The sequence below is a fragment of the Trichoderma atroviride genome, chromosome 6, assembly GCF_020647795.1.
Source record: "Trichoderma atroviride chromosome 6, complete sequence".
Classification (NCBI taxonomy): Eukaryota; Fungi; Ascomycota; class Sordariomycetes; order Hypocreales; family Hypocreaceae; genus Trichoderma; species Trichoderma atroviride.
Window position 1 is genome coordinate 3,775,533 of NC_089405.1, and position 25,790 is coordinate 3,801,322.

Genomic DNA, 25,790 nt, shown 5'->3' on the forward strand with positions numbered 1-25,790 from the left:
ATAATAACGGGCCATGTGCTGGGCTGGACGCGTTTTCTTCTCGCCTTGGATTCGAATTTGACATTTGGACTTGGTCTGCCTGCTATTGTGGCTGGTTTTTGATGCCTTGTTTTTTTCCCAATTACGTATCGCTGATGGGCGCCCCTGCTGTCTGATATTGACTGTGTGACTGCTTTGTACGACGAAATGAAGTGGAGGTTGTGCCTGGTGGTGGCAGCCACCGGACATGAAGCCACATGGCTTCGTGGTAAAATGCAACACATTTTATGCTGGTCACAAATGACATGCAGATCGATCTTTGGGCTTTTAACTGTGAAGCCAACCCAAAATTTATCATTGGCCAAATATGACAGTAAAAGGCTGAATTATCCGAGTGAATAGCTTCGAATAATCCCTGGTTGATGTTCAAGGGACTACACTCCTATGCACGGTTACCTAATCTATAAAGCGCTGTTTCACAAGTGCCACCTCTAGAGGAGTATATATCATTCACGTATGTATGTTGTTTTTGCATTCACTCGTCTCACCATACATTGAGATCCAGGGGCAGTCAAAGTTCAAATCTTGTATTTCTCATCGATTAAGCCTAGATTCTTGCGTTGTACTATTCGGCTGGGGTAGCTCATTTGCGCGATGACGGTGCTTTGGGGTCCTTCACAACCATTGATGTATATGTCCAGTCTTTATTGCTGACTGGAAGGAATAGATGAGTGCCCTCATGCTGAGTCATAAAGTCCTCTCTGTAATGAAAGGGCGAATCAATGATATAGATATCACCACTCTTACTATCCCACTGGTATCCCCAGTTCCAATTTCTCCGGTTCTTTTGGATAAAGTCCAAAACATCCTCCTGTTTGTCAGCTTTCGCGACCCAATCCAAATCGCTGGCTTTCCAGTTATGCATAGTCACTACCGGAGTGCCGTGATCGTCGTCCAAGTTGAGAACTGCAATGTTGGCGCTCAGCTGGGTGCTGGTTCCCTGGACCAGTGACATGACATTATGCCTAATAGCCTTGTTATCGTTCTTTGGGTCGAACAATCCAAACCCAAAACGAGTAATAGGCTCTGCACCCTTCCCGCCTTGTTCTCTTTTTGCTTCATAAAACTTCAGAAACTTTCCATTGGTATCGAACCAAACGAATGAGCCTGCAGAAGGGAGCCCATGGCTGGGGAGCCCCGAGCCACTCTCGTTATTACCCGTGGGAACCAACCCACGGATTTTGATATAGCGGTAAAGATTGATAATTTGGGGCTCGGCAAACTGAAAAGAAAACATTTCTTCCACCTGCCATGATCCCTGCGGAGGCGGGGGGCTATTGATGATATTCGAGACCCTAATTATACCGACTCCGGCAGATGGCCTGAAGTATTTCGTAATCTTCAGCACATGCCCTTCCATATAGGCTCGGTACATGAGAATCTCATTACCACCACTTCCAACAGCTCGTCGACAAATGCGATCTCTCGGGTAAAGCACCTTGGTAATGGACTTGCCAGGATCTTCGTGAAAGTTGTCATGCCCTGATTTGCCAGCAAGAAGCATTCCCACAATGCCAACTGCCCACCCAACTGAGCTCAGAGATGGCGGCGCAGCACAAGCAGCAACTCCTAGGAGAGCGACGAAGAGGCCTGCAGCCGCCATGCCCTTGTTGTATGTGTCATTTGCCGCACCACTCTCTTGGATAGTGACAGTTACAAGTGATGGCGCAATGCCTTTGTCGTTATCGGCAGTATCGTTCCACACTCTTGTGTGGCGAGCTTCAGCAGATCGGCGCACAATGGTGTGCATGGAGTCGTTGTATTTGCCGATGGAAGGATAGCTCTGCGTTGTCTGCCAAGCTGCTGGCTCATCGGATTTCTCATCAGATTTGGCATTAGACTGAGCATTAGGCAGAGGGCGAATTTGCAGTAGCAGCTCTGGCGGAGAACGACGCGGACGCCTCACCATCCCGTGGAAATGGTGCTGACGGCTGTTCAAGCTGAAGCAAAGATTTTCGTCATGGTCGGGAATGGTGTCCTTGTCTTTGCTTTGGCAAGTCTGAACTCTCAGAGGTATCTCGGTCATGGCAACCTCTGCACCCCATTCAATCAAGACGCTGATTGGCTTTTGGGAGCCCTTTTCATCTTTCTCGCATAGAACTAGAGCAATGAGATTCTCACGGCCCTTGTTCTGGATGATGACGGGCCCGCCAAAGATGGATGCCTCAGATTGGGGCGAGTGAGTCTTGAACGGGTCGCCCAGGGCCAAGGTCAACTTTGTGTTCTGGATTTGGCCGCCATGAGTAGGCTGGAAGCTGAGAGACACGGTTTTATGGTCTCCAGTAAAGTCTAGTTCCAAGTTGGACGCGGCCGACTTGAACTTGGCATTCTTGTCGTCGCCCTTTTCTAGAATTGCTTCGAAATTTCCAAAATTGGGTGGTTCCCTGCTCGCAGCTTTTGAATTGGTCGATGCTGTGGTGGCTTTGCGCCATAGAACGATGCATGGCGCTCCAACTTCAGCCTTTGTTGGAAGAATGGCCGTGACCGATTCAACTCCATCAGGGTTGGCTTTTGGCTGTCCTTGGTAAACAAGCATGATGGCGAGGAGTTGCCTTTCCGCAAATCAAGACTAGTTTAAAAGAGAAGTTCCAATGTTTTCATAGAATGGCCCTTGTAGTGTGATATACCAAACTTGACACAATGCAATGAAGAATTTCTCAAAGCTATGAAGGAGAGCGCGGCTTACTTTATAAGAGATTACTCCAGCTTCAGCTCCGTCACTTTGTCTCAGCCAGCCACAAATTCTTATGGGCGCATTCTCAGCTACCTCCACGAGAACAATCACAGCTGAGAGGCGAAAGCCATAGCTGGACCAATCTTTTCATTTACTACCATGACGAAAAGCCAATCATATATTTTAATGCGGTGCAGTTGTCGCGATCGATGAGCTCATATTCGCTCTAATCCCAGAGCTGTCTGAAGATATTGGCCGCAATTGGCGGATATAGAGGGCGCAATACGTGGATGATATATATAATGACGGATGCGCTCACTTAAATTTTAATTATTCTCAGCTGATTAAAGTATTTGATGATATTCGTCTTTGCAGCGTGGATAGAAGTTGGGTACAGGGGTTGTTGTAGACGTCAGCTTTAGGCATTCACAGACTTTTGGATACGTCCAAGCTGAAAGTATCAATCTATGGTCCACGTTTTTCATGGCTTGTGCCTATGCATCTAATTACATGTGCTTTGTAGACCCAAAGTGCCACAGCTATTGTCAACCAAATTATGGGCTCTCGGCGCAAAAGCACATTGAGTAGTCTTCGACATGCCTTCAACTTCATCGGCATTTTTTGTCCCAGGCCTGCATTTTAGCTTATCGTTTAGTGAGTGCCTCTAAAAATGGAAAGGACACCAAAGATGTGGCTATTGGAATGAAATACACAGTAATGATGGTATTATAAGGTAAAGAATACATTAGCCTGATAAATGTGTTGTCTTAACTAAAACCTGAACTCCTCCGCCACTCGCCGAGGCTGAATATGCAGTAGCCTAAGCAACCTCTTCAGTAAGATTCAGATTCGGAGCAGTCTTCCAAGCAATTGACCCGGAGCGATAATGTGGCTCAGGCAGCCAATTGAGGACAATAGAATTGCTGACTATCGGCACCACCAGAAGTCTGCTCATGATGAGTTCAAGGTTGAGTGCAGGCATGATATAGCGATCCCATATCATTGCAGTGCGCGAGTGCCAGGCGCATATGCGTGTTGTTTTGGCAGAGAGATCACCGAATTTTCTCATGGGCTTCGTTCTCTCGCTTTGATATTTCGAGAAGATCGCTTCGATGGCCTCGTTATCATGCAGACTTCCTCCCTTGCTTTGAAGACTTCGGATGCCATTTGCAATCGCAGCCAAATCTTGTATGCCACTGTTGAATCCCAAACCAGCGTTGGGAGTCACTTTGTGTGCCGCGTCTCCGACGAGAACAATACGTTTCCACCACCATTTGTCGAGAATTCCCTCCTCGAGATCAGTTGCACCCGAGGCACTTCGCGCCTCATACAAGTCTCGAAGATGGAGCCCTTTTGTGATACGATGGTCCGCATAGCGAGCGGCAATTTCATCGGCATCTTTCTGTGCGTATGATTTGTGCTCAGACGTGGGCTTATCTAGCTTTTCATAGAGAAAAAACCACATGATGTCGTCGCCAACAAATACCTGGGTAGAGGTTCCGAATCTATGACACTCGTAGACGGTGCCAGGCTTAGCATCGCCAATACGTGGACAGTTTCCAAACAAGAGTCGGTATGTTGTTTTAAAGTCCTCACTTTTTCCAAAGGGTTCATTTTCGGAAAAGCTCTTACGGGCCAGTTCTTTTGTACATTCTCGCACTGCGCTGTGCGATCCATCTGCACCGATAATGATTGAGCCTTCAATCTCAAACCCATCTTCACAGCGGACGCTGACGCTTTCTTCTTTGATATCAAGAGCGACGACTTTCTTGTTTACCAAGATCTGCTGCTTAGAGCGTTCTGGCAAAGAGTCGTATAAAGTTTTAAGAATACCGTGCCGCCGGAACATGGATGTTTGATAACCATATCTAATCAGAGTCAGTGAGTGTCATCTAATGGATCGGAGTAATTATAGCACCTTTTTTCATTTACAGCGAATATCGAGCCCGAGTGAATGATGCCTCCTTCTTGCGTGAAAGATATCTTGTCAAACATTGGTTTTACTTGAGGTTCAAATGCATCCCACAGCCCAAGTTGATCAAGAACTCGCAGTGAAGGTGCCCATAGGCCGATACATGCTCCAATATCTGGAGTCACGCTATGATACTGTTCGAGAAGTACAAAATCCAGACCAAGTTTATTGCAGATGTGGGCAGCCATTAAACCAACTGGGCCGCCACCAACGATAATGACAGGAAGTGTCTTGGAAGACATGTTGGAGGGTATTTCAGGGGGTTTCAAGAGATTAGAGTAGAATGAAACCCGGTATTGGTGTGTAAACGATTTCGAAGGATAAGTTGGAATAAATCTGAGAAAACGTCCCGCGGCTGTCTTTAAGAAGCCCTTTAATGTCAAAGCTCAGGTATGCTTAAACCAAGCTAGCCACCTACGTAAATCCATGCAGAAAGATGGAGCATGGTATGATGCGAAGCTAGCTGGCTAGGCTATCTAGAAATAGGATGCGAAGGAAGAGAGTGGATTGTGAAGGAAGAAGCGAAGGAATGAACTAGGGAGTAGACGAATATAGATAGTATAAATGAACAATATATGCAGAGAAGCAGAGTTTTATTTGCCTATTAACTTTGATCTTTATGTATCCTATGTACTACCATAACCGCTAGTAGCCATATGTTCTCTAATCCAGTATTGAACAGCTTGGTTGTCTAGCATACAACGATATAAAATATCTAGAAAATTCTACTTTTTTAGACTCCCATTACTTTACCACAAATATCTACTTGGTACTAACGTTTCCCTAATTCTGTTAATGCAAGATCCGCTAGTTCTAGCCCTTTCCTTGATTTGCGGAGACGCACATCATTAGCTGAAATGCTATCTCATCTCGCTTCAGGGATTCCACCTATGACATACAGCCATGTGTTGGAGTGGCCTTGGTCCCGGAAATACGGCTAAGATGGTGGGCCAGTAGCATCTCAAGATCGATGGAGGCTGAGATTGCATGGCTAGTCATGTCTGTCATCCGAAGTGATGAATGGATGTCACGCTATCGTGCAAGCTCATCCTTCAAACCCAATTGTCCATCGCAAATCACAATTAGACCCCTCATATGCGCCCGCTTCAGATTATTGCGTTGATTACACGTATGTATGGATGCTGCATAGTCAGCTGCGATGTCATGGTTCCCCATTGAAAAATAGATAAATGATGTGTGAATTAACTAAAACAACAATGGTCTTCGCGCTCACGCACGGATTTTCGTCATATGCTACTTTCACCCGCGTGCCCACGTGTTAGAAGCTAAACGACGATGTAAAATCCTACAGTAGGAATGCGGGGCTGTGTTTCTGCCCAAGTGTGCCTCCTTCATCTATTCTATACATGCAAGTCATGATTCACGTCCTTGCAGTGTAGCTTACTCGAACACCAGCATTATATAATACGACTGGCTGCTGCGTATCTTTTGGGCTCCATATGTGGATTTTGTTTACAAGTTAAAAATTTAACGCTCAATGTTGAGCAGGATCATGGTTGATTCTTATTAGAGCTTGGATTTCTATGCTTATAGTCTTGCCTTTCTATCCATCTATCTGGGTATCTTGAAAGCCTACTGAACTTCTTGAGGAGGCCATGACCTTAGCCAAGAGTGGTCGAATTTTTTGTTGGCACGACTGACCTGATATTCGTCTTCATTATCGAGAGCTGCTCACCAGATAAAACCCTGGGAAGAAGGAGATGCTTCTCAATGCCGCTTCGACTATGATATCGGGTTGAACATGGTTGACTACTGTCTTCCCAAATACGAGTCTTTTAGAAGCAGCAGTGTTTGTTCTCGCCACTATTTGCGTACTTCATTATCGTATATTCGCACTTTCCATGGGTTTGAGAATTCTCTCTACAGTGGGATGGGCAGCGGGGCCAAATTCTAAAGTCCGCGGAAGAAGCCCCGCTGCGTCACAGAATACAATAGTGCCAACAATTTGGCTCCAAAAGCAGAGTCGGCGGAAATAGAGTGGCCAGAGCTTACTATTGTTTTTCCTTTCAAACCTCGGTGGCGTTGACTTGCTACAGCATCCGTATAAGCCAAGCAGATCCGGGCATTGATAATGCCGGCACTTGGCAGCGGAGAAGGAGGCTTTGATCGGGAATTAAGATCTCCAATAAAAGGCGAAGCTAATATAGCGGCTTGATTGTTGACAATGTCTTGGCATCAAGCCTTAAGATATGAGTTGAGGCACTCACGAAATGCTACTTATATAAATTATGTGAGTTGGAAGTGAGTTAGATGGTAGCTGTTCAGCCGTGATCCAGACCATGCGACAAATCATCAGTCAAAGTCTCTACAGAAGACAACAGTGCCTTATCTCCGAGGATTAGGAAGTATCAAGAAGTGGTTCAATTAAATTTATATAGAGAGGCATCTAATTCGTTTCACCCTGTTCCTGGCAGTTTTTTAATACTTTTTTCTCCTAAACTTTGTAAAAAAAAAAAATTTGTTTCAGTTAAGAACACTTCATCATAATCCATCAAATACCATGGTTCACTTTTACAAATCTATTTCTGAGGACCTTAGAACATGGGCGCTGCAACAACAAATGTTTTTCATCGCATCGGCCCCTCTAAATGGCCAACATGTCAATCTCTCCCCAAAAGGCCTTATACAATCCACTTTTCACATCTTCGACTCAAATCATGCCGCGTATCTGGACACTGCTGGCTCAGGCGTCGAGACAATCTCTCATTTATACGAGAATAAGAGAGCCACTCTCATGTTTTGCAGTCTGGATGGGAAACCTCGAATCATGCGACTGTTTTGCACTGGTTCGGTCGTTGAGAGAACTGATCCAAGGTTCTCGGAATTGATGCAATCTATCGGCCAAGAAGGGGATTTTCCTGGAATAAGAGCAGTCATTATGCTGGAGATATGGAAGGTTGGCGTATTTCCTTGCGCTTTCATTTATTTACCAAAAGACTGACTCTTAAAACAAGGTCCAAACCTCCTGCGGCTACGGTGTGCCTATACTCGACCGTGATTCTCACTCTCAACACTCAGAGGAGGAAATGGCAGTAGATTGCTGTTGCTACAAAGAACGCCCAACCCTCGAGAAAGCACTAGAGAAAATGGTGAAAAAGGGTGGGATTGATGCATATATTCGCGACAATAGCAGACGAAGTTTGGATGGCCTCTTAGGTTTGCGTGAAGCGAGAAAGATGAGTGGGGAATGGCTATTGGTTGGCGATATCACTACGTGGATAACTCGCCAGCTTGCACAAGTTCCTGCCATTGCGCTTGGAATATTCATTGGCCTCTTCCTTTATATCTTGGGTCCTCATATTCTGCTTTACGTTGCTAATTTGTTATTCAAGGTGCTTAGAATACTACGCAGGGCCTCGTGAAGTCTCGGATAGTTTACATATGATTTCGCATTTCTCTTTCTTTACTCAGATACATTTGTGGGATAAATAAAGGATGACTTTCCCATTTTAAAAGAACTGAAAGTATTGTTTCTTTAAGAGATAAATTTATAAAAATTGTCTCCGTTTCAGGAACTAGGTAGAAGCAATCTATCGCATGTACGTTGATAGAAGCTTTCTCGCTCCTATGTAGAACCTAACGCATCTTTGATCCCAAGAACAAATCCACCAAAACTAAGGAGGCTCCTATCTAAAAAGTAATTAAAGCCAGTCGCATGGCTCATATCAATCCGCTGGCGTGATTCCTTGAGTACTTTAGTGGCCCTCGGTATGCTAATAGCATCGTACGCTTTAACAGCTTCTTCCAGACTCTGAGAGCTGCACAATTGCGTTGCAAGATCCCAGCCATCTTTCATGGCAAGACTAGCTCCATATCCCGAAAATGGAGTAACTGCGTGGTTACTGTCCCCTATGAAGATTGCCGGTCCGAGTGAAAGATCATGGCTGAAAGCCTGTTTATCTCTAGCAGCGAGCCGAGACACAAACTTTGGATCCGTTGCGTTAAGAATGCTTTGGAATGGTTCAAGAAACTCTTTTTCCAAGCTCCTTGCATTCTTCTATCACTGATTGTGCTTCTTCGATGCTGCTGATCTTCAATGGCTCTTCAATAGTTGGTGCGCGATAGCTCAAGCCCCAAGATACGCTTGTTTCATCGTATGGCGACAGGAAGCAAGCGACGCCTTTGCCCGAGGAAAGTATGATTCCCCATTTTTCGTCAACCGGCTTTGGTATGCCATTTGGAAAGATAGCCAGGCCGCCTTTTTGCATGATTCCAGTGTATTGCAAGGTATCATTTGGCCGGAGACTTGCTCTGAACTTGCTGGATGCTCCATCAGCGATTATGAGAAGATCACACTCAGCGGTCGACTCATTCTCTGGTAGATGGCTCCCAGAGAGTTTGACGAGCATTTTCCCATTAGAGAGCCTCTCTGCATCCACGCAAGTAGTATTCGATATAATTCGCTCTCGGCCGACCGCATCAGTCAGCACTTTTCGAAGATTTTTCCTTGCAATTCGGATCCCTAACGTAGGTAGACCGGGAGCAGGCTCAAACTTTCGAGTTAAAAGTTCACTCCATGAGCTGTTCCACATTGTAAACTTGAACTTATTCCCCAGGCCCTGCACGGCATGTTTCATAATGTCGTCCAGTATGCCAAGATCGCGAGCTGCATAGAGGCCGCCGGTCTCGTCGTGGCCAGCAAGTGACAGAGTGTATCCTTCTCGGCCGGCTGGTACGACGTTGGATTCGCGTTCATAAATCGTGATGTCTGGAGGCGTCAAATTAGCGGGCCAGAGGCGCCGAAGAGCGAGAGTGAAAGACAGGCCCGACATCCCGGCACCTGCAATAATTATCTTTTTGCCTGCTAGGAAGTGTGAATCCATTGCTTTGATCGTGATTGTTTTAATGTTCAGTTCATTTATCTTTCTACATTTCTATCTTGTAGCTCTTCGTTTATAGATAAAACGTAGTGGTTTGAACCGCTGTTGGGCAACCCCGAGTTCCGGCAAACAAAGCATGGCGACTTCCGTGACAATGCTGCTGACGACGTGTCTCCGCTTCATTTTCTCGCCGCTGTCGACCAAAGCCCGAACTCCGGTAGCGATTTCATTGGTGAGATTGCCATCTTTGAATATGGTAAGAAATGTGTGGTAATGAGAATACTAGAGTCGACGTAATAGCTGACGACGTACATGATTGCAATTAGCAGTCCACAACGAAATTGCTTGTATCAAAGTGGCGTTAAAAGCTGATTGTCATCATGGAACGAGTCATTCTGTTCCACACCAAAAGAAAAATGAGGAATGCGATAATAACATGGATGTGAGAAGCTGGGGCGATTTTCCGGGCCTCATCTACCGTACCAATAAAGGGGAGATGTGTACTTGATATTCTCATAGGCTAAAATCTATAGCATCGCTTTAAGCATCAGATGGCGATCCATATAAGACAAAATGAATGGCATCTCCTTCAACGCAGTTCAGAACGTTGAACTCCTGAAACACCTCCCTGTTAAGAGCCATTGTAACCATGTACTCCAAATTCAGTCATCTGTATACGCCGTCCAAGTATGGTAGCACGAGTTATAACTCAGAAAAAAGCCTGTGGGCCACCGTTTGCATCCGGGCAATCGTTGGAGAAGCCTTCGGTAAAAGCCATCATGTCATCATCCAACTGCCAGGCCATTGAAGGCTGGTGGCTCTGGTCTTGTTGGGAATCGCTTGAGTTATGCCCTGGGTCACTTCCTGTGGTGCAAGGCCATACGCTGTTACTACTCGATCCCGGTTCACTGCCCGTCCCTTGGCCAATAGGTGAGAAAGAAAAGTGCGGTGAATTGGTCCGATCGAGAGGTGTGAAATCTCCAGATGTAGGTGCGCGGCCAATATATCCATTACGCAAGGCCGCCATAAATATCTCTGCGTCTGTATTTGTTGCAGCCTGAGAACTCATAGGATCTCGCTTTCTTTTATTCATGTTATCAGTGGGCCGGGGTGCCAAATTTCTGGATATAGCGCCAAAGGTAGGCCGGAAGCTCTCTGTAATGCCCATTCGGCCCATTTGTGCCGTCACCCCAGTCAGTAACGGAATTGACTTTGTCATTCTCAGATTCGTCGGCCGTAAGTGGCCCAGAGGGTTGCCCAGAGGCAGTCGCCCAGGCAGCGGAGAACTCATTTGCGTGTGTTTTGAGATGGGGCTTCGAGCCAGCAGGGGAATGTTGGAGGCTGGGCCGCCAAAGAGATTGCGGTATTGGTAGAGGGCTGGTATTTTGATAGTTGACGAGAGGCCATTATTGTCGATATCAAGGCAAGCTTGCTGCAAGAAGGCACAGGTAACCATATGTATTCGACCGATCGCCTCCATGGCATTGACGATGAGTTCAAGATTGGACATGTCGACAGGATTTATTCCCGTAGCTGGATCTTCTTTGGCTAGGTAAACGTACACCGTTGTCGCACTATACAGCGAAAAGGCGCACAAAGGGTTGCTCTAAGGGCTCTGTTAGTCCTGTGAGTCTTTAACGTAGCCGAGAAAGGTCTTACAAATAATGATGAGCGATGGGATGTCATCTTGACAATGCTGGCAATCTCATCTGCGGCATTCTTTAAAAGGTATCGACTGTCCTTTCTCAAAGGATCGCCAAGGCCATGCTTTTCAATGACCTCGAGGGCAACATGATGCAAGCAAATGACGCATGCGTGGAAGTTGAGATTGATGTAAGTCGCTAGAGGGTTATGCAAATTTTCTGGCAGACGGAATTTGTCCGGCATAAACATGAACAAGGTCGACAGCTGATTATCCAAACGGCGATGTCGCTTCCAAAACTCTCCGTGCGTGGGATCCTCAGGTCGGTCCGACGGCCTAATTAGATGGACATGACGCATGATGGCCTTTAAGAGGTGGTTAAGCACGAGAGAGCCGGAAAAGCCGCTGTAGGATGCGCCTTTCATAACATCGTCCAGAAAAGGGCACTCTTCTTCTTCGCCAGAGATGAAAGCCTCTTCACTAGCTGGAAGTCGAGTCATGATCTATCAAGTCAGCTTACATCGGTCATGGGCCTAGAAAAGACAAGCTTACATCGTCAGAATTGATATAACTAGGCCAACCAGTTGCCATGCTTGATTGAGCATCGCATGAAAAGGCCACCCAGAAGACTCTTCTGCGCTCTTCCAGCTCGATCCAATCTTGCGGAGGGCCAAGAGTCTCTGGAGCATCGTCATCTGGACTGTCGATTTTGTTAAGCCCAAGCATGTGTACGAGGCGGCAGCACCTGGCGCAACTCATTCCCGCTCTAGTATAGAGCATAGCTCTCGCTTCATAGCAAGCTATGAGGGCCCAAGCTTGAGCGTGTGCTATTGTGATGAAATATTCTCCGGATTCCTTGAGTCCCAGTTAGTTACGTGATAGTTCATGATTCGAGTACGGGCGATAGAGCTGGCTTCTCACTCTCATTTCGTCAGCCTCGGCGTAATATCGAGACCTTTTATAAAATACATCGGCACATCGGTCGTACTTGGGGTGCCACAGTGCTCCCATTGCCCAAATGGCATATTGCAGGCACATGGGCGGCTTCCTCATAGGGCCACCATAAAAGGCCTGGTAATAGCGGCAAGATTGTATAAGCGGCATGTAGTGGTACTGCGTAGTAAAGAAGCATTCATGCCTGTCCAATGCATAAGTCGAGTTAGAAGAAGAAACGAAGAAGAAACTGGGCATGATACAACATACAGTTCTTCTATAACATCAAGAGGGGGCAACGTCTCTGACATGCTGAGATCTATCAGCTCGTCATTGCTATATTGCTTGCCATTCAGATATTCGAAGTTTGACGACTCAAAAGGAAGGCCGTCACCAGATTCGGCCTGGTCAGCGAACTGATTGGGGTCGGTGAACTGTACTAGTGGGATACATGGAGTCTGCTCATCCAGGGCAGCAACATCTTCCTCATCAGTTGCCGTCGCGGCTCTCGATCGACTTTTCGTACCGTCGTCACTGTCTTGATTGCCGTCGGCTTTGCCTCTTTTCACATCTCGACTTTCCTCAGTAGCTTCCTTGAGATAGCCCTCGACCTGAGCTATTGGTTCATGTAAGTGTTAGGTGCTGATGTGCTTACTCCATAGTGCGATGGGTTTGTCGTATCCGATACGCACCTAGTCTAGCCTCCAATTCCTTGACGTTGCTTCGCTGGATGGTCGGCTTGCGTCTTGCTTCTGGGTATATGCACTCGCTGCCGGCTTTGGTGCACCGAGTGCATATCGGCTTTTCGTGGTCACATTTCAGCTTCCGGAGCTTGCAGGAGATGCAGGATAGGGGCTTCTTGGTCTTCTGAGGCTGTTCCTGTGTATCAAGCTGCGTTGCTGGGTCCGCTGATGACATGGCGGTTGTGGATTGTCATATTCCTAGGTTGGCTGTTCCCGATCCCCGAAGAGATAGTCGGTCTCAGATAGTCTTATAGCGGAGTCGCGAAAGAGAGCACGGTTTAGATTCTTGTGTATTCTGGAGACGTTTAGCACGCGACGGTTCAGGCTCTCGGCATTTCAAGTTGTTATTATAGTCCGCCTACGGCCAGGCTCCCCAGGCATCAATTCGGAATTACGTTTTTAGTTCCTAGCGTCGATATGTGCTTACGTTAAGGCCTGGAGACGGGTACTCGATCCAGTAGATTCGGCAATTCAGCTGGTGGCATTCAACGCTGCGAGAAAAGAATACGTGTATCAAATTAAACTTGGGTTTAGGTCTAATCTTATTTAAATTAAAGGAAGATACTGATGTGATCAGTTGCGTAGGTGCTGATGTAACTGCGTGCGTTTATTAGAAAAACGTAGCTGAATAATGCTTATTAACTCGAATTGAATCCTGCCAATGTGGTGGGATGATGACTCACGGTTAAGAAGTACATGTATCAGCCATACGGTTCTCAACAGCTCGAGTTTATTGGAAAAGGTCAACCCATTCACTTTAGCCTGTTATTCGTACTCTTTCTCTCCATTACATCTCTTTTCTTACTCTGTTTTCTCGTGTGATCTTATGTGCAACTTGAAAGTCTTAGCTCAGTCCTCTAGGTTAGTGCACAGTAACGGAAAACCTGGGTATCTTCTATGGAAGTATTTAGATGTAGCTTTACAACACGCACCGATAGAGCTTTGCTGAATATGTAATATCACAGCTGAAATATTATTCTTGTTATGATTCGCTTTTTTTAAAGAAGGAAATGAATTGTATACTGGACAGATTTTGTATGTATTTTATTATTATAGTCACGAAAAAATACATATAGTCTACCCCAAGACTACCCTACTCAGAAGGAATATGAACAACTCCAACACCATCCTCAATCGAAATTTTAGTCCCAAATGGCTCAGAGTACTCGCAAAGTCGGCCAAGAATCTCATTGGCAACCTCAAGAGTGGGCTTTGTGGGCGTTCCAGTCATAGATCCACTGCGAGGAGTTTTCCCCAAGTCTGCCGGATAGACCAACACACGCGACAACTTTCCATCAGCGTAGTCAGCCGATATGAGCAGCGCCTCTCTATTTTCCGACTCATTCAGCCAAGCCCAGCGCATTTCATTGGCCTCGCCGTCTCCAACAATAGGGCCCTCCAGGGAGGCCGGAGCTCGTCCGGCGGCATCGTCGCGCCATGAGCGAAACTGAGGGTTCTGGAAAACAAAGTTGGAGATGCCGTAGAATATTGGCTTTCCCTTGTATATCTCAACTCCCTTGAGCGTATGCACGCCGTGGCCGAAGAAGAAATCGGCGCCGTTTTCGATAACTGCACGGGCAAACTTGATCTGATAATCTGTCGGATAATGGTCGAAGGAGTAGTGTTGGAAAGAGAAACGGTTTTGGTGCCAATGGATGGTAACGCTGAGAAAATCCGAAAATTGTTTCCCAGTGCGAACCTCACGAAGAATGTCGCGGAAATCCTGGGGCTCCATCTCATAGCTGTACTCTCCTATCTTAGGGCCGACTCGGAAATGAACGCCAAAAGCATCGAGAGTCTCAGAGCTGTCATTCGTATCGACGCCTGCAATGGATCTCAGCTGTTGCATTTGCTCAGCGGTGACGCTCTGGTAAACATTCAGACGGACTGAGTTATTCTTATAGGTAATCGTCCCCTTCGAGTTCAGGTGGTGTTCCAAGCGCCGTTTAATGCTGTTAATCTCTTCATCGGCGTCAGCGCTGGCGTTTTTAACCCTGAATTGGCGTCCAAAAACAAGAACAGATCCTTCGGGGTCTGCATTAGGCAGGCCAATTGGCATCTTAACTTCCGCACGCCGAGCAAGAAGGCTATCGCGCATTGCTCTCAGCCGGGCAAGCTGGTCTGGTGCCACAACAATTGGGTCTCTTGCGGATATACCAAACAGCTGAGAATGATCTTCTGTTTCGGCATACGCTCCGATGAAACCCACGATACCTTTAGGGGTGGTTTTGAATCGGGCAAGTCTCGCCTCTGCAGTATTGTAGTCGGTGCCAACATACTCAATACCCACGCGGCGAAGTTGCTCAAAATTTTGGACAAGACCAGCATCACCACAATCGAATGTATGATTGTTAGCTTTCGTGACCATATCGATGCCCATATCTTTCCAGTCATCCACGACGTGCTTGTCGGCTTCCATGTGGGAGATGGGGCCGCGAAATGTAAGGCGATCCACGACTGTATTTTCGTTGTTGGCAAATGTGATGTCGGATTTTTGCATCAGCTGGACAAGAGCTTGGATATTGGGGTCAGTCCTATTGGAAAAGGGCATCGTTTGAATCATGTCTCCGACAGCCACGACATTGAAAGGCTCCTTGATGCGCAATTGAAGCTCGCTTTCCTTGTCCCGAAAGCTGGATGGCTTCCGTAGCGTGAGTGAGATGGGCATTTTGTATAAGCTATTCGGAGATCTGAGTGGTGATGTGAATGAAGATACTGAAAAGAAAGAAAGATGGAATTGTGGCCGAGATTTAGCACCAATTTATATCTTTTCTTCCTCCAACATGCTCGCCCTCTGCCAATGCGGCTACATCCTTTGAAGGCGGATTTGAGTGAAAGTTTCCGAACTCCGTGTCGTATTCAGGAGATAAGTATCGGACTCCTGCTTTGTTCCTACGAAAGTCCGATGTATTGAGAGTCTGGGCAGCGAGTTGCCATCAAAAGTGGCTGATGGTTGATAGATTACGTAGACCGCTCGAATTCGTAAGGGGGACAAGCATCTCCTTAGCACGTTTCCACTGTTTTTATACTCAAAAGGGGGCGTATGTCAGTTAAACTAACACAGGTTGATCCTATCACCTTTGGCATACCTTTAATAGCTCAACGTTATACTATTATACTACTTACTAGACAGTATCGTGGACAAGGGAAAATTACCACTTTGGGCATTCTTCTGAATCCTTGTTGAGCTACTGCGGCCATCGCGATAATTACCTATTCTGGCAAGATGCACAGCCCACCTTTTGCCCCATGAATATTGTAGCGCAGCGCTAAACTCCTCATTCTTCTACACTATTATTCTTGGCCTATTGAGTTTCACGGCTTCAAGTCTCAGCTACTTCTGCATGTCACGTCCGGCAATTCGGATCTGGGGTTGCCGGCACGTAGAACCCCAGGTTTTGGTGCTCCTATAATGGATTCAATAGTATCTTACCCAAGAGCAATGCAGCTCTCTATATAAAAGCAATAGATATTCTGTTTTTGACGCTCATCTTCGTTGCCTGCTATTACAATCTCCAAGTCATTTGAGCTATATCATACCATGAGTTCCACGGAAGTCAACATCGAAAAAAATGAAGTTGCGATCAAGTACGTCGATGACGGATTTGTAGCGACTGATCCAATTCAAACGCTCAACAAGAAGAAGTTACAAAATGGCCTGCTTCTCAAAGTCGATATCATTCTAGTTGGGATGATATCTCTAATCATGCTCGTGAACCAATGGGTGGGCAGCAGAAAATCTAATCATCCGCAAAAGTTTCGTTTTAACAAGTTGGCTGCTTAGGACCGAGGAAACATTGGAAACGCCCGCCTCATGGGCCTACAATCTGATCTCCACATCACGAACGGCCAATTTTACAACGTTCTTTCTTTGTATTGTAAGACCGAGCTAATGAATATTGTTTCTCTCGTGATGGCTAACCCGTTTCAGACGTTGGCTATATGCTCTTTATTATCCCTGCCTACCTTACTGTTCGTTCCTTCAAAGCGAATCGACAGATTGGAGGCTGCGTTATCCTATTTGCAACATTTTCGTGCTGTACGGCAGCAGCCAAAAACGCCGCTACGGTCCTTGCACTTCGAGTACTGATTGGAGCCGCTACTGCCTTCCTTCAATCCCTAAGCTTATACACGAGTCTTTGGTATAAAAGAGATGAGGTGGCAACTCGCTCTGGTAAATCAACCCATGTTCAAGGTATAGCCAAGTACTGACGTGATAGGGCTCTTTTACTCTGCTTCGACCATCGCCGGAGGCTTCAGTGGCCTTATTGCATATGCCATACAACAGAATCTGGACGGATCCTTGGGATACGCAGCATGGCAGTGGTTATTTATCATCCAAGGCTGTGTTGGTATCTTTGTCGGCATATGCTCCTGGATATTGCTACCTAATCCTCCGGATCAAATTCAGGGCAAGAAACATTGGTTATTTTCTCAAGAGGAAATTGAACTCGCTGTAGAGCGTCTCAAGAGTAAGAACTCGGTGGCGATCTAGATGAAAACAAAACAGCTAACTCAGAATAGCTTATAACACGGTCGGAGCCGGATTCGATTGGGTGCAGGTGCTAGTTGCCTTTAAAGATCCCAAGTTATACCTTTTCTCGTTGATCAACATCGGGATATCTCTGTCCCTCTCGTCTATAAGCTCATTTTTGCCGACATTTATCAATGACTTTAACTACTCGCCTGGTAAGTCTTCTTCTAGATTTAAACTCCATTCGCTTATAGTTTTCAAGTTCAAACACAGCTCTTTTCCATCATCCCGTACGCGTGTGCCTTCGTCACCCTTCTCGTCCTCAATATTGCCTCCGATCGGTTGAACATAAAAGCGCCATTTTTGATGCTGTGCCACACAATCTGCATCGTGGGTTACATTATCCTAATGCTGGTAACGAATGATAAAGTCAAGCTATTTGGCACTTGCCTTATAACTACTGGAGTCTTTCCGTCTTTCACCATAGTTGGCGCCTGGACAGGGATTAACATTGGTGGATTTACCAAGCGGGCAATTACTTGGGCCGTCACCCAAGTGGTTGGACAGTGCTTTTCCATCATGGCATCTCACATCTACACGGATCCTCCTCGCTACCTCAAAGGCCACAGCATTTGTTTGGCATTTCAAGTTGTGGCATTGCTTTCGACTTGCGTTGTGTGGTTTTGGATGCGACGTCTTAACGAGAAGAAAGATCAAGAGGCGGAGCACCATCGCACAGCTGGAACTATTGACCCACAGTCTTCTCTGTCGCTTGAGGAAGCATACGACTACCACCCCAACTTTCGCTATATCTTGTGAACAAAGAGAGCAAAAGCATTATTTCAGTGGATTTGATCCTCTTGTTTCATTTGGCTTAGCTGGTGAAGCTTATTGCGAACGTCGAACGAGGACGATGAAATCTGACTTTCTGTTGTGGGGTTGGAGGTAACTGAGGCCCAGGTTGACTTGAGGCATTTGGCAGACCTGATAAATGACTTGTATAGCTGCTTTTATTTTCATCATAATCATTACAAACGCACAAAAACCATATTCTCTCTCGTCATTATGCACGACTATTTCTCAGACATGTGAAGCCCACGCGTTGCCCGTAGCAGGTTGTCATGCATAGCGTAAGCGCTGTTAAATATAGACACAATGATGTGTTGCATTTGTAATGCTACTCCGGCTCTCCTCTTCTGTTCCGTACTCAGAGTTGTGTAAGTTCTGAGTTTTTTCGCCTTCTCAACTGAGCAAATCAATACCTACATGTACACATTGCGCGAAAGATGTAGCGAGAAAACTGCCAAGTTGACGCCACTGAAATGCCGGCTCCAGGCTAAGTGTAACTATCTGTTACTACCAGTAGTCGTTCTGCAAGGTTCAGCCGGCAACACGAAACAGCCCGTTATTACTAAACAGTCGTCATTGCTGGGCGCCCGCTAGGTGCACGGGACCGTACAACCGCACGGGACCCTTAGTCAGCAAAAGCCCGCTATAACCGCTATAATAAACCACTGTAATATTTAATATTATAGCGCAGGAGCAATCTAGTCCAGAACGACCATAGGGAGTAAAGGTGTTGCTGGATTATTGACTAGAGCGGTCATCACCTATAATCCTCATCTGCAGTAGTATATTTAGGACTAAAACTCACCGCTGCAGATAAGGATTATAGGTGATAACCGCTCTAGTCAACAATCTAGCAACACCTTCACTCCCTATGGTCGTTCCGGACTAGATTGCTCCCGCGCTATCTTACAGCGGTTATTATAGCGATCTTACAGTGGTTGTTATAGCAGGCTTTTTGCTTACATAAGGGTCCCGTGCGGTTGTACGGTCCCGTGCGCCTAGCCGGCGCCTCATTGCTGTGGCTTTCCCCTGGTTCATGCACACAGCACCCCACCGCTAGGCTCATCGAGCAGTGCTTTGACATTCTGTCAGCAGCCTAAGTCCACTGGAACTTCCCTTTGTTACACTCTCATTGCAGAAGCAAAACAGAAACATGAAGCCATTTGGTACACCGCCAAGATTCAAAACTCAGCGGAACTAGAGCCGCGAGCTGGAATATATCAGACTCATCAAAACTGAGACCACTGCAACCTCCGTTTTCAAGGCAATGTCTGCTATAATCGTCCGCCGTCCGCCGCGCAGCAAAGGCTGCAAGCAGTGCATTTCACGGCGCGTCAAGGTACGTAAAGTGTCCGTATCCTTCTCATCACTCACAACATAGCTGCCCTTGATTGTCTGTTGAACATCTGAAACTAACTCGATTGGCGCAGTGCGATGAGAGACCTGGATGCTGCAAACAATGCGCTCGTTTTGGATTGTCTTGCTCAGGGGCAATTCGCGGGGCAGTCTTTCTCGACATGACTGAGAAGGTATCCTGCAGTATGTTGAAGCCAAAGAAGAAGAGGAAAAGGAAGACGCATAGCACGCGAAAAGCCACAGAAAATCCAGGATATGAGTTTATCACCGAAGATGAGATCGCAACATGCTATGTCAGTGTCGAGGAGAGCAGCTGTTCAACAACCCCGTCATCCTACGGTCGTATGGCGGAAAGCGAAGATTCATCCCTCGACCTTTGTCAGTCTGGCGATGAAGATAGAGGCGACATATTTCACAGTGGCATGATGGACACATCGATTACTGGGCTCTCACTTCCTCTCGACAGCGATCAATTCTCCAACTCAGACGTCTTAAACGACGGCGCATCTATTCCGCCGGCTCTTGTCACCTCCGCTTACGATGAATACTGCTTTGTGAGCAAATTCACCCAGACGCTTACTAGCTCACGCCGGAACTATTCCACTCTTAGACCAGAATCTTGGATACCCAAGCTTCCTTTCCTTGTTGCGACGAATTCGTTACCCTGTCCACTCAAGTATGCGCTACATGCCGTTGCGCTCTTGTACCATGCCGTCACTCGTGATTCTAGAGCTGAAAGGCTCGCCATTACATATTACCTCGCTGGCATAAAGAGCTATCGCTCTGTGGTACTTGGCAACCAAGCAGGACAATCACCGACGACTTCGGTATCGGAAGAAGATACAGTTTCAGAAATGCCTCATTCAGCGGATATTGTGGCAATTTGTGGCCCAGTGCTATTCTCATTCTACGAATCGCTTCAAGGCGCCGGATCTGACGCGGAGCTGCTCCATCACTCAGTAGCTGTAGAGATGTTGCAGGTTCGTGGTCCTGATAAATGCGTTGATGGCCTTGCTCATAGTGTGATGCGGTCGATGAGGGTTAAAGAGGTGAGATGTTACAAATCCCTATGCATATACTATGTGGCCATTGTTCACTGACTAGTTGTCCACCACCAGGCATTTCATTCCATTATGCAAAACCGATCTGCCAATTTTTCTTCGCCTGAATGGCTATCTATACCGTTCCAGAAAAAGCACAAGATTTGCTACGACAGACTAATTGATATCCTCCTCTCTTTCACAACGACACTACGCCTTCCGAATATGAATCAGAAAGGCGCAAAGTTGAGAAGCTCGATACACCGCATCCACGATCTGCCCACAGCTCGCAAAAGCAAGATTGAAGAGAGAGCAATGATGCTTCTGGAACAATTACAACACTGGTGGTTAGAATTTCGAGACGAGCACTATGAGATTATTGCACAAAATTACGGAACCTCGCCCGCTGTTGATGCAGCCTATGTAGCCGCTGAATCCCCGTCTTCCGTCCTCCCATTATCGGGGCCTTGGATGCTAGCCAATAATGAAACACTCACTTCGAGTATGGTTTCTATATATAGCGGCATTCACATCATCATTCACTCTGTTCTTTTCATCATCTCAATATCTAAACCCCTAGGCTCGGTTGACCCTAGCGGTCAATCGGCGGCTGATATTCACCGGGCCGCAATTTCGATGTATGCGGCGAGCGTCTTCAATGCTGCCTTGTACCTCAATATGGTTAATCCGTTTTGTGGCGATGCTATGCGTACAAAGTTCTCTATAAATATCGTTGCTCAGTTTGCGTTGGAAGACTCGCAGCGGGATGAAGCTCAGCAAATGCTCAGCCAGTGGAAGCTTCGAGGCACGGCACCACCTAGATGATCTGGAGTACAACTTGACCATGATTTGCCGTTGTTTATACTATACCACTAGTTACAGACACCAGAACCAAATGCTCTGGTGGCCTCAGGTTATATACAAAGCAGGCAAAAAATTATCTATGACGATCTATATCTGTAAGATACAAGCTACTAAAGGCACATTTGGTTTGGAATGCTAATATGCTTTCTTGCAGAGTGATTCAAATGCATCGTTTTGTCTATGGGATATAATAACAATACATGTAGACAGTCACATATACAGTTGATCCAGCATCGTAGCCTCTGCTAACTTTCACTGATCAAAGTCTCTCGCATAGAGTGCATCTCCCGGCTCATTCATGCGCGACCACAGCGTTCGCATATGGTCGTGCAAATTTCTCTTGGTTGACAAAGTTACAAGCTTCGCCTCTGCATCCTCAATCTCAACCTCTACCTCTGCGTTTTCAATCTCCAGCTCAACTATCGGGGAATCATAGTCAGCAACATAATTTAGCCTTGCAAAGCCAGCGACAACGACGCTTACCTTGAAGATGGACAGCTGTCTTCTTCCCGCTATACATGGCGTGCGGAATGTTGGTGACATTGTCCGAGTTGGCATCGCCAATGGCGAATATGCCATGGATGTTGGTTACCAGACCGTTATCCTTATCTGCAGCGAGTCTACCGCCGTATAATGCCACGCCGGTCTCTTCACCCAAGTCCGACTTTTGCGCAGTATCAAAATTAGTCAAAATAGCCGCACGAAGGGCCGGCTCGCCAGTCTCGAAGTTGAGTTGAAAGAGGTCGTGCTCAGGATTAGATGGTAGGCTGGGATCCTCGTCTCCAATTGTTCCATTGGAAAGTCTCTTGAGAGACGTAATGATACGGTTATCGATGTTTATATTGCGCAGTTTCAGATAATTCTCCCACGTGGGAAATCCTTCTTCTGCGATAGCTCTCTCCTCGGGAGTATCCGTCCCGTTGGCAAACAAGATGATATCCCGATTCAGAGTGATGATTTCGCGGACTGCCTCAACGGCTTTTGAGAAAGGCCCGAGTATTCCAAGTTGCTGGTCTGCATGTTCATGACCATCACACCATGGGCACCAGAAAATGCCCTTGCCCCAGTTCTCCGCAAATCCGGGGGTTGATGGAAGCAAGTCCCGCAAACCAGTTGCGAGAATCACTTTTCGCGTAGTGAAGACGACTTTGTTATCGCCAGGATAATCAGCCGACACTGTGAAATATGAATTGTTGGCTTCCGGCTGGATCTTGGTAACGGTGCCATTTACTAAATTGACCGTGCCGTAAGCCAGGATTTGTTTGCGAGCCAGCCATCGGAAATATGCTGGTGTGACTCCTGTTGATGGATCAGCTACCTTTACGCACGGAATGTATATCTTATCAAGTATTAATTGTAAACCTTGTGAGCCCAAAAGACTGACTCACCGTCGAATCCAATAACATCGTGCAGATGTCGAGTCTGGGCATTGCGGTATTCTCCCGAGTCGATTAACAAAACGTTTCGGCGGACACGGGCCAGACCACTGGCTGCGCTGAGACCTGCAGGCCCTCCTCCAACGATTATTGCATCATAATCAGCCTGAATTGTGAGTTGGCTGGTTCCATGGTCTGGCACAGCCTTAGAGAGCCCAGCCAAGACTGGTAGAAATGTCAAGACGCCTGATAACTTCATTTTCGAGCATGATATATCGTACGCTAATAAACCAAATCAATTTGTATTCATCTATATTCGCTTTGGAAACCGTGGCATAAGTGGGACAGAATGGCGTCTTATGCTCAAGCGCCGCCTCCGCAGAGCGTAAGATTTGCTCGATGGCATCATCATCGCAGACGTCACTCCCTGTATGCCCTGTCGCCAACAAAGCACGACTACTCGCCATTTACAAACACATCGCCAGACCAGCCTCATGTGCAGAGGAAACCGGCAGCTGGTACACGGCACTCATGTTGCCTGTTTAGTGTGAGACGCTGTCTCGTTGCAGTCAAGTGCCCTGGCAACTGACCCGGCAAAATGATCTCATTTTCAGTGAGGGCAGCAAATGCAGCCAGTGGGACACGCGGATGCTACCCTTTGATGCTACCTACAGATGGCGTGCGAATACATTCAAGCTGCATTTCTATACCTATACGTGCCTAACACCTGAGTCTTTTTCAGTTGAGCGAGTCGCACGTTTTCACACATGAATCCATATAGACAGGTATGACATGCGCAAATGACGTCGCTACCAAGAGGTTCGAATGATAAGACAAAGCACTGGCTCTACTTCTATCGAGCTCACTCATATCAACTCGCTTATCGTTGCGATTATAAAGTTTCCTCTTTGCCTAGGCCGTTTTCCGCTTTTAGAAGTAGAGGTATTTTCATGAAAATCACAGAAAACAGACGGAAAGATGTAAGGGCACCATGATAAGCTTGTTGACCTTGTTCTGAACCATCTGTACATTGAATGCATCCCCACTGGCGGGGTTGCGCCGAGAAGCTGCCAAAGTCTTCTACAGGTAATTGTTGATAGTTGTTTCTACGAGTCCGGGGCGTTAATAAAGACAAAATGACTGGCGATTGCTACTAAGATGTTGGAAGTAGGGAATATTAGACTATCACAGATTTATCGCAGCTGGGATAATAAACCGTTGCTGAGCGACATGGTAATGATGATAAAACGTTATATGTATCCCCAGATAACCTCTAACAAAGACTCGCTGGCTGTATTCGCATCCCCAATTCCAGCATTTAGATAGACAATAGTGTCGCAGCTTTCCACTTCTCGTCCGACGCCGCAAGCTCCTCTGCGGCCTGCTTCACCAGATCCACAGTCTCAGGGCCTAGGAGAAGCCGCAGGGGAGGCTCATCTTCCTTCGAAATCTTGACAATCACATCGGCCACCTTGGCCGGCTCAGACCGATAATTCTTGTATTGTTCCCGTAGCTTCTGGAACTCTCCGACAGTTTGCTGGTACGGCTCGCTGATGGTAATTTCATCTGCAAAGCCAGCCCAATCCGTCTTCATGCCGCCAGGCTCCAGCACCGTCACCTTGATGCCGAACGGTGCAACTTCTTTAGCCACAACGGACGAAAAGCCGCCAACAGCCCACTTAGCGGCCTGGTAGGCCGATAAGCCAGGAGTTGAGAGCCGGCCGCCGACGGAGGAGACTTGCAGAATGCGGCCGGACTTTTGCTTGCGCAGGATGGGAATCACGGCTTTGGTGACATAGACGGTGCCGAGAAGGTTGGCATCGATTTGGTCCCGGTAAATGTCAATGGATGCGTCTTCAAGTGCTCGTGGCACAGCATAGCCGGCATTGTTGACAACAACGTCGATGCGGCCAAATTTGTCGACTGCAGCCTTGACGGTGCTCTCGACTTGCTCGTTATTAACGACGTCGAGGGCCAACGGCAGGATGCGGTCCGATCCATACTTCTCAACAAGGTGCTTCACCGTGTCAGGGTTTCGGGCAGTAGCAACGACGTTGTCGCCATCAGCGAGGACGGCTTCGACAATGGCAAGGCCGAGGCCCTTGGACGAGCCGGTGACGAACCAAATGCGAGCCATGGCGGTATATCTGAAGTATTTATCGGCTGGATTTCAATTTATTGTAAAACTCGATAGACGATGTGACTTCTTCGCACTGCAGAGATGTTTGTGATGTAGAGATGGTAGTGTTGTGTGCTTGTTCTTCCATCAATCTGCGCGGCATCGTCCTCATCTTTATAGACCTGCCAACAGATCCAAAGCTCCTCTTTCGCATGCCATCCACATAGCTTAACTCCGTCAAAGACGCCATCTTCACTTTGGCTGCTGAAATGATAATTTACGACTCGAGCATTCTTCGAGAATCGCTATCCCCGGAGCGGGAAAAGCCCGCTCGAGGCGGCCGCTCAGCTCCAGAGCTCCGCCAATCCACTTTTAGCAAGTTCAGGGCATACAGTACAGCAGCTCTCTTAAGAAGCCGACTGTTTTTGTAGTGATTATGCTCAAAGAATAGTGCTGTATCCGACGGAGCTATCATTGTTTATTTTCCTAATACATCTGCTCGAAACTTAATCTCGAGTCTATCTAGCACTACTGCCCATCATGTGGCATGTATATTATCCTTAAGGAATCACGCATTGAGACGATTGGCTCAGGCCCTAGCATGTCAGACCCCACGACTCTCCAAATACAACATCTTATAGACTAGGGACTCTGAAGGCAGAGCAGGTATTGAAATGACTTGGTGAAAATTGAGAGATAATATTAATCTCTCCACAACTCCAGTTTCCGTCCCTCTGGACCCAGGCTCGCATAAAGCTAGAGGCACGGTCAGATTGCTGCGGACGGATGTCCATACACTGATGCGTACATTTTATTCCCCAGTTCACTCTCAAACATGCGAATGTCTGCTGCGTAGCTACGCAGTCAT

At 46.8% G+C, this 25,790-nt stretch overlaps 9 protein-coding genes across 9 annotated transcripts; 2 read left to right on the forward strand and 7 right to left on the reverse strand.

Annotated features, from left to right (window-relative positions):
• Window positions 1-622: 622 nt before the first annotated feature.
• On the reverse strand, window positions 623-2,575 carry TrAtP1_011878 (uncharacterized protein; the record flags this gene model as incomplete). Its single annotated transcript, XM_014084911.2, has 1 exon — window positions 623-2,575. The coding sequence occupies one exon, from the start codon at window positions 2,573-2,575 to the stop codon at window positions 623-625; it is 1,953 nt and encodes a 650-aa protein (XP_013940386.2).
• A 770-nt stretch (window positions 2,576-3,345) lies between these two features.
• Window positions 3,346-5,102, reverse strand: TrAtP1_011879 (uncharacterized protein). Its single transcript, XM_014084996.2, has 2 exons — window positions 4,632-5,102; window positions 3,346-4,581 (listed from the first exon to the last, which is right to left on the reverse strand). Exons 1-2 carry the CDS (start codon window positions 4,925-4,927, stop codon window positions 3,534-3,536), a joined length of 1,344 nt encoding a protein of 447 aa, XP_013940471.2. The 5' UTR covers window positions 4,928-5,102; the 3' UTR covers window positions 3,346-3,533.
• A 3,566-nt stretch (window positions 5,103-8,668) lies between these two features.
• Window positions 8,669-9,478, reverse strand: TrAtP1_011880 (uncharacterized protein; the record flags this gene model as incomplete). Its single annotated transcript, XM_066115292.1, has 1 exon — window positions 8,669-9,478. The coding sequence occupies one exon, from the start codon at window positions 9,476-9,478 to the stop codon at window positions 8,669-8,671; it is 810 nt and encodes a 269-aa protein (XP_065971390.1).
• A 757-nt stretch (window positions 9,479-10,235) lies between these two features.
• Window positions 10,236-13,019, reverse strand: TrAtP1_011881 (uncharacterized protein; the record flags this gene model as incomplete). Its single annotated transcript, XM_066115293.1, has 6 exons — window positions 10,236-11,132; window positions 11,186-11,671; window positions 11,721-12,023; window positions 12,090-12,306; window positions 12,372-12,717; window positions 12,794-13,019. The coding sequence occupies 6 exons, from the start codon at window positions 13,017-13,019 to the stop codon at window positions 10,236-10,238; spliced, it is 2,475 nt and encodes an 824-aa protein (XP_065971391.1).
• A 918-nt stretch (window positions 13,020-13,937) lies between these two features.
• On the reverse strand, window positions 13,938-15,536 carry TrAtP1_011882 (uncharacterized protein; the record flags this gene model as incomplete). The annotated part of the gene is made up of 1 exon (XM_014084913.2): window positions 13,938-15,536. The coding sequence occupies exon 1, from the start codon at window positions 15,510-15,512 to the stop codon at window positions 13,938-13,940; it is 1,575 nt and encodes a 524-aa protein (XP_013940388.2). The 5' UTR covers window positions 15,513-15,536.
• An 849-nt stretch (window positions 15,537-16,385) lies between these two features.
• Window positions 16,386-18,211, forward strand: TrAtP1_011883 (uncharacterized protein; the record flags this gene model as incomplete). The annotated part of the gene is made up of 6 exons (XM_014083479.2): window positions 16,386-16,568; window positions 16,629-16,722; window positions 16,776-17,018; window positions 17,065-17,316; window positions 17,369-17,533; window positions 17,581-18,211. The coding sequence occupies 6 exons, from the start codon at window positions 16,386-16,388 to the stop codon at window positions 18,135-18,137; spliced, it is 1,494 nt and encodes a 497-aa protein (XP_013938954.2). The 3' UTR covers window positions 18,138-18,211.
• Window positions 18,212-19,305: 1,094 nt separating this feature from the next.
• Window positions 19,306-23,683, forward strand: TrAtP1_011884 (uncharacterized protein). The gene is made up of 4 exons (XM_066115294.1): window positions 19,306-19,506; window positions 19,598-20,572; window positions 20,642-21,522; window positions 21,582-23,683. Exons 1-3 carry the CDS (start codon window positions 19,435-19,437, stop codon window positions 21,386-21,388), a joined length of 1,794 nt encoding a protein of 597 aa, XP_065971392.1. The 5' UTR covers window positions 19,306-19,434; the 3' UTR covers window positions 21,389-21,522; window positions 21,582-23,683.
• TrAtP1_011885 (uncharacterized protein) lies at window positions 21,680-23,062 on the reverse strand (the record flags this gene model as incomplete). The annotated part of the gene is made up of 3 exons (XM_014084915.2): window positions 21,680-21,846; window positions 21,911-22,726; window positions 22,816-23,062. The coding sequence occupies 3 exons, from the start codon at window positions 23,060-23,062 to the stop codon at window positions 21,680-21,682; spliced, it is 1,230 nt and encodes a 409-aa protein (XP_013940390.2).
• Window positions 23,684-23,702: 19 nt separating the features above from the next.
• On the reverse strand, window positions 23,703-25,197 carry TrAtP1_011886 (uncharacterized protein). The gene has a single exon (XM_014084916.2). The coding sequence runs from the start codon at window positions 24,938-24,940 to the stop codon at window positions 24,122-24,124; it is 819 nt and encodes a 272-aa protein (XP_013940391.2). The 5' UTR covers window positions 24,941-25,197; the 3' UTR covers window positions 23,703-24,121.
• Between the last annotated feature and the right edge of the window lie 593 nt (window positions 25,198-25,790).

Coding starts and splice junctions, on each gene's coding strand:
- TrAtP1_011879 (XM_014084996.2), bottom strand. CDS start 4,927: ATGTCTTCCAAGACACTTCCTGTCATTATCGTTGGTGGCGGCCCAGTT. Junction 4,582..4,631: donor TTCGCTGTAAATGAAAAAAG/GTGCTATAATTA, acceptor GACTCTGATTAG/ATATGGTTATCAAACATCCA.
- TrAtP1_011884 (XM_066115294.1), top strand. CDS start 19,435: ATGTCTGCTATAATCGTCCGCCGTCCGCCGCGCAGCAAAGGCTGCAAG. Junction 19,507..19,597: donor GCATTTCACGGCGCGTCAAG/GTACGTAAAGTG, acceptor CGATTGGCGCAG/TGCGATGAGAGACCTGGATG. Junction 20,573..20,641: donor GGTCGATGAGGGTTAAAGAG/GTGAGATGTTAC, acceptor GTCCACCACCAG/GCATTTCATTCCATTATGCA.
- TrAtP1_011886 (XM_014084916.2), bottom strand. CDS start 24,940: ATGGCTCGCATTTGGTTCGTCACCGGCTCGTCCAAGGGCCTCGGCCTT.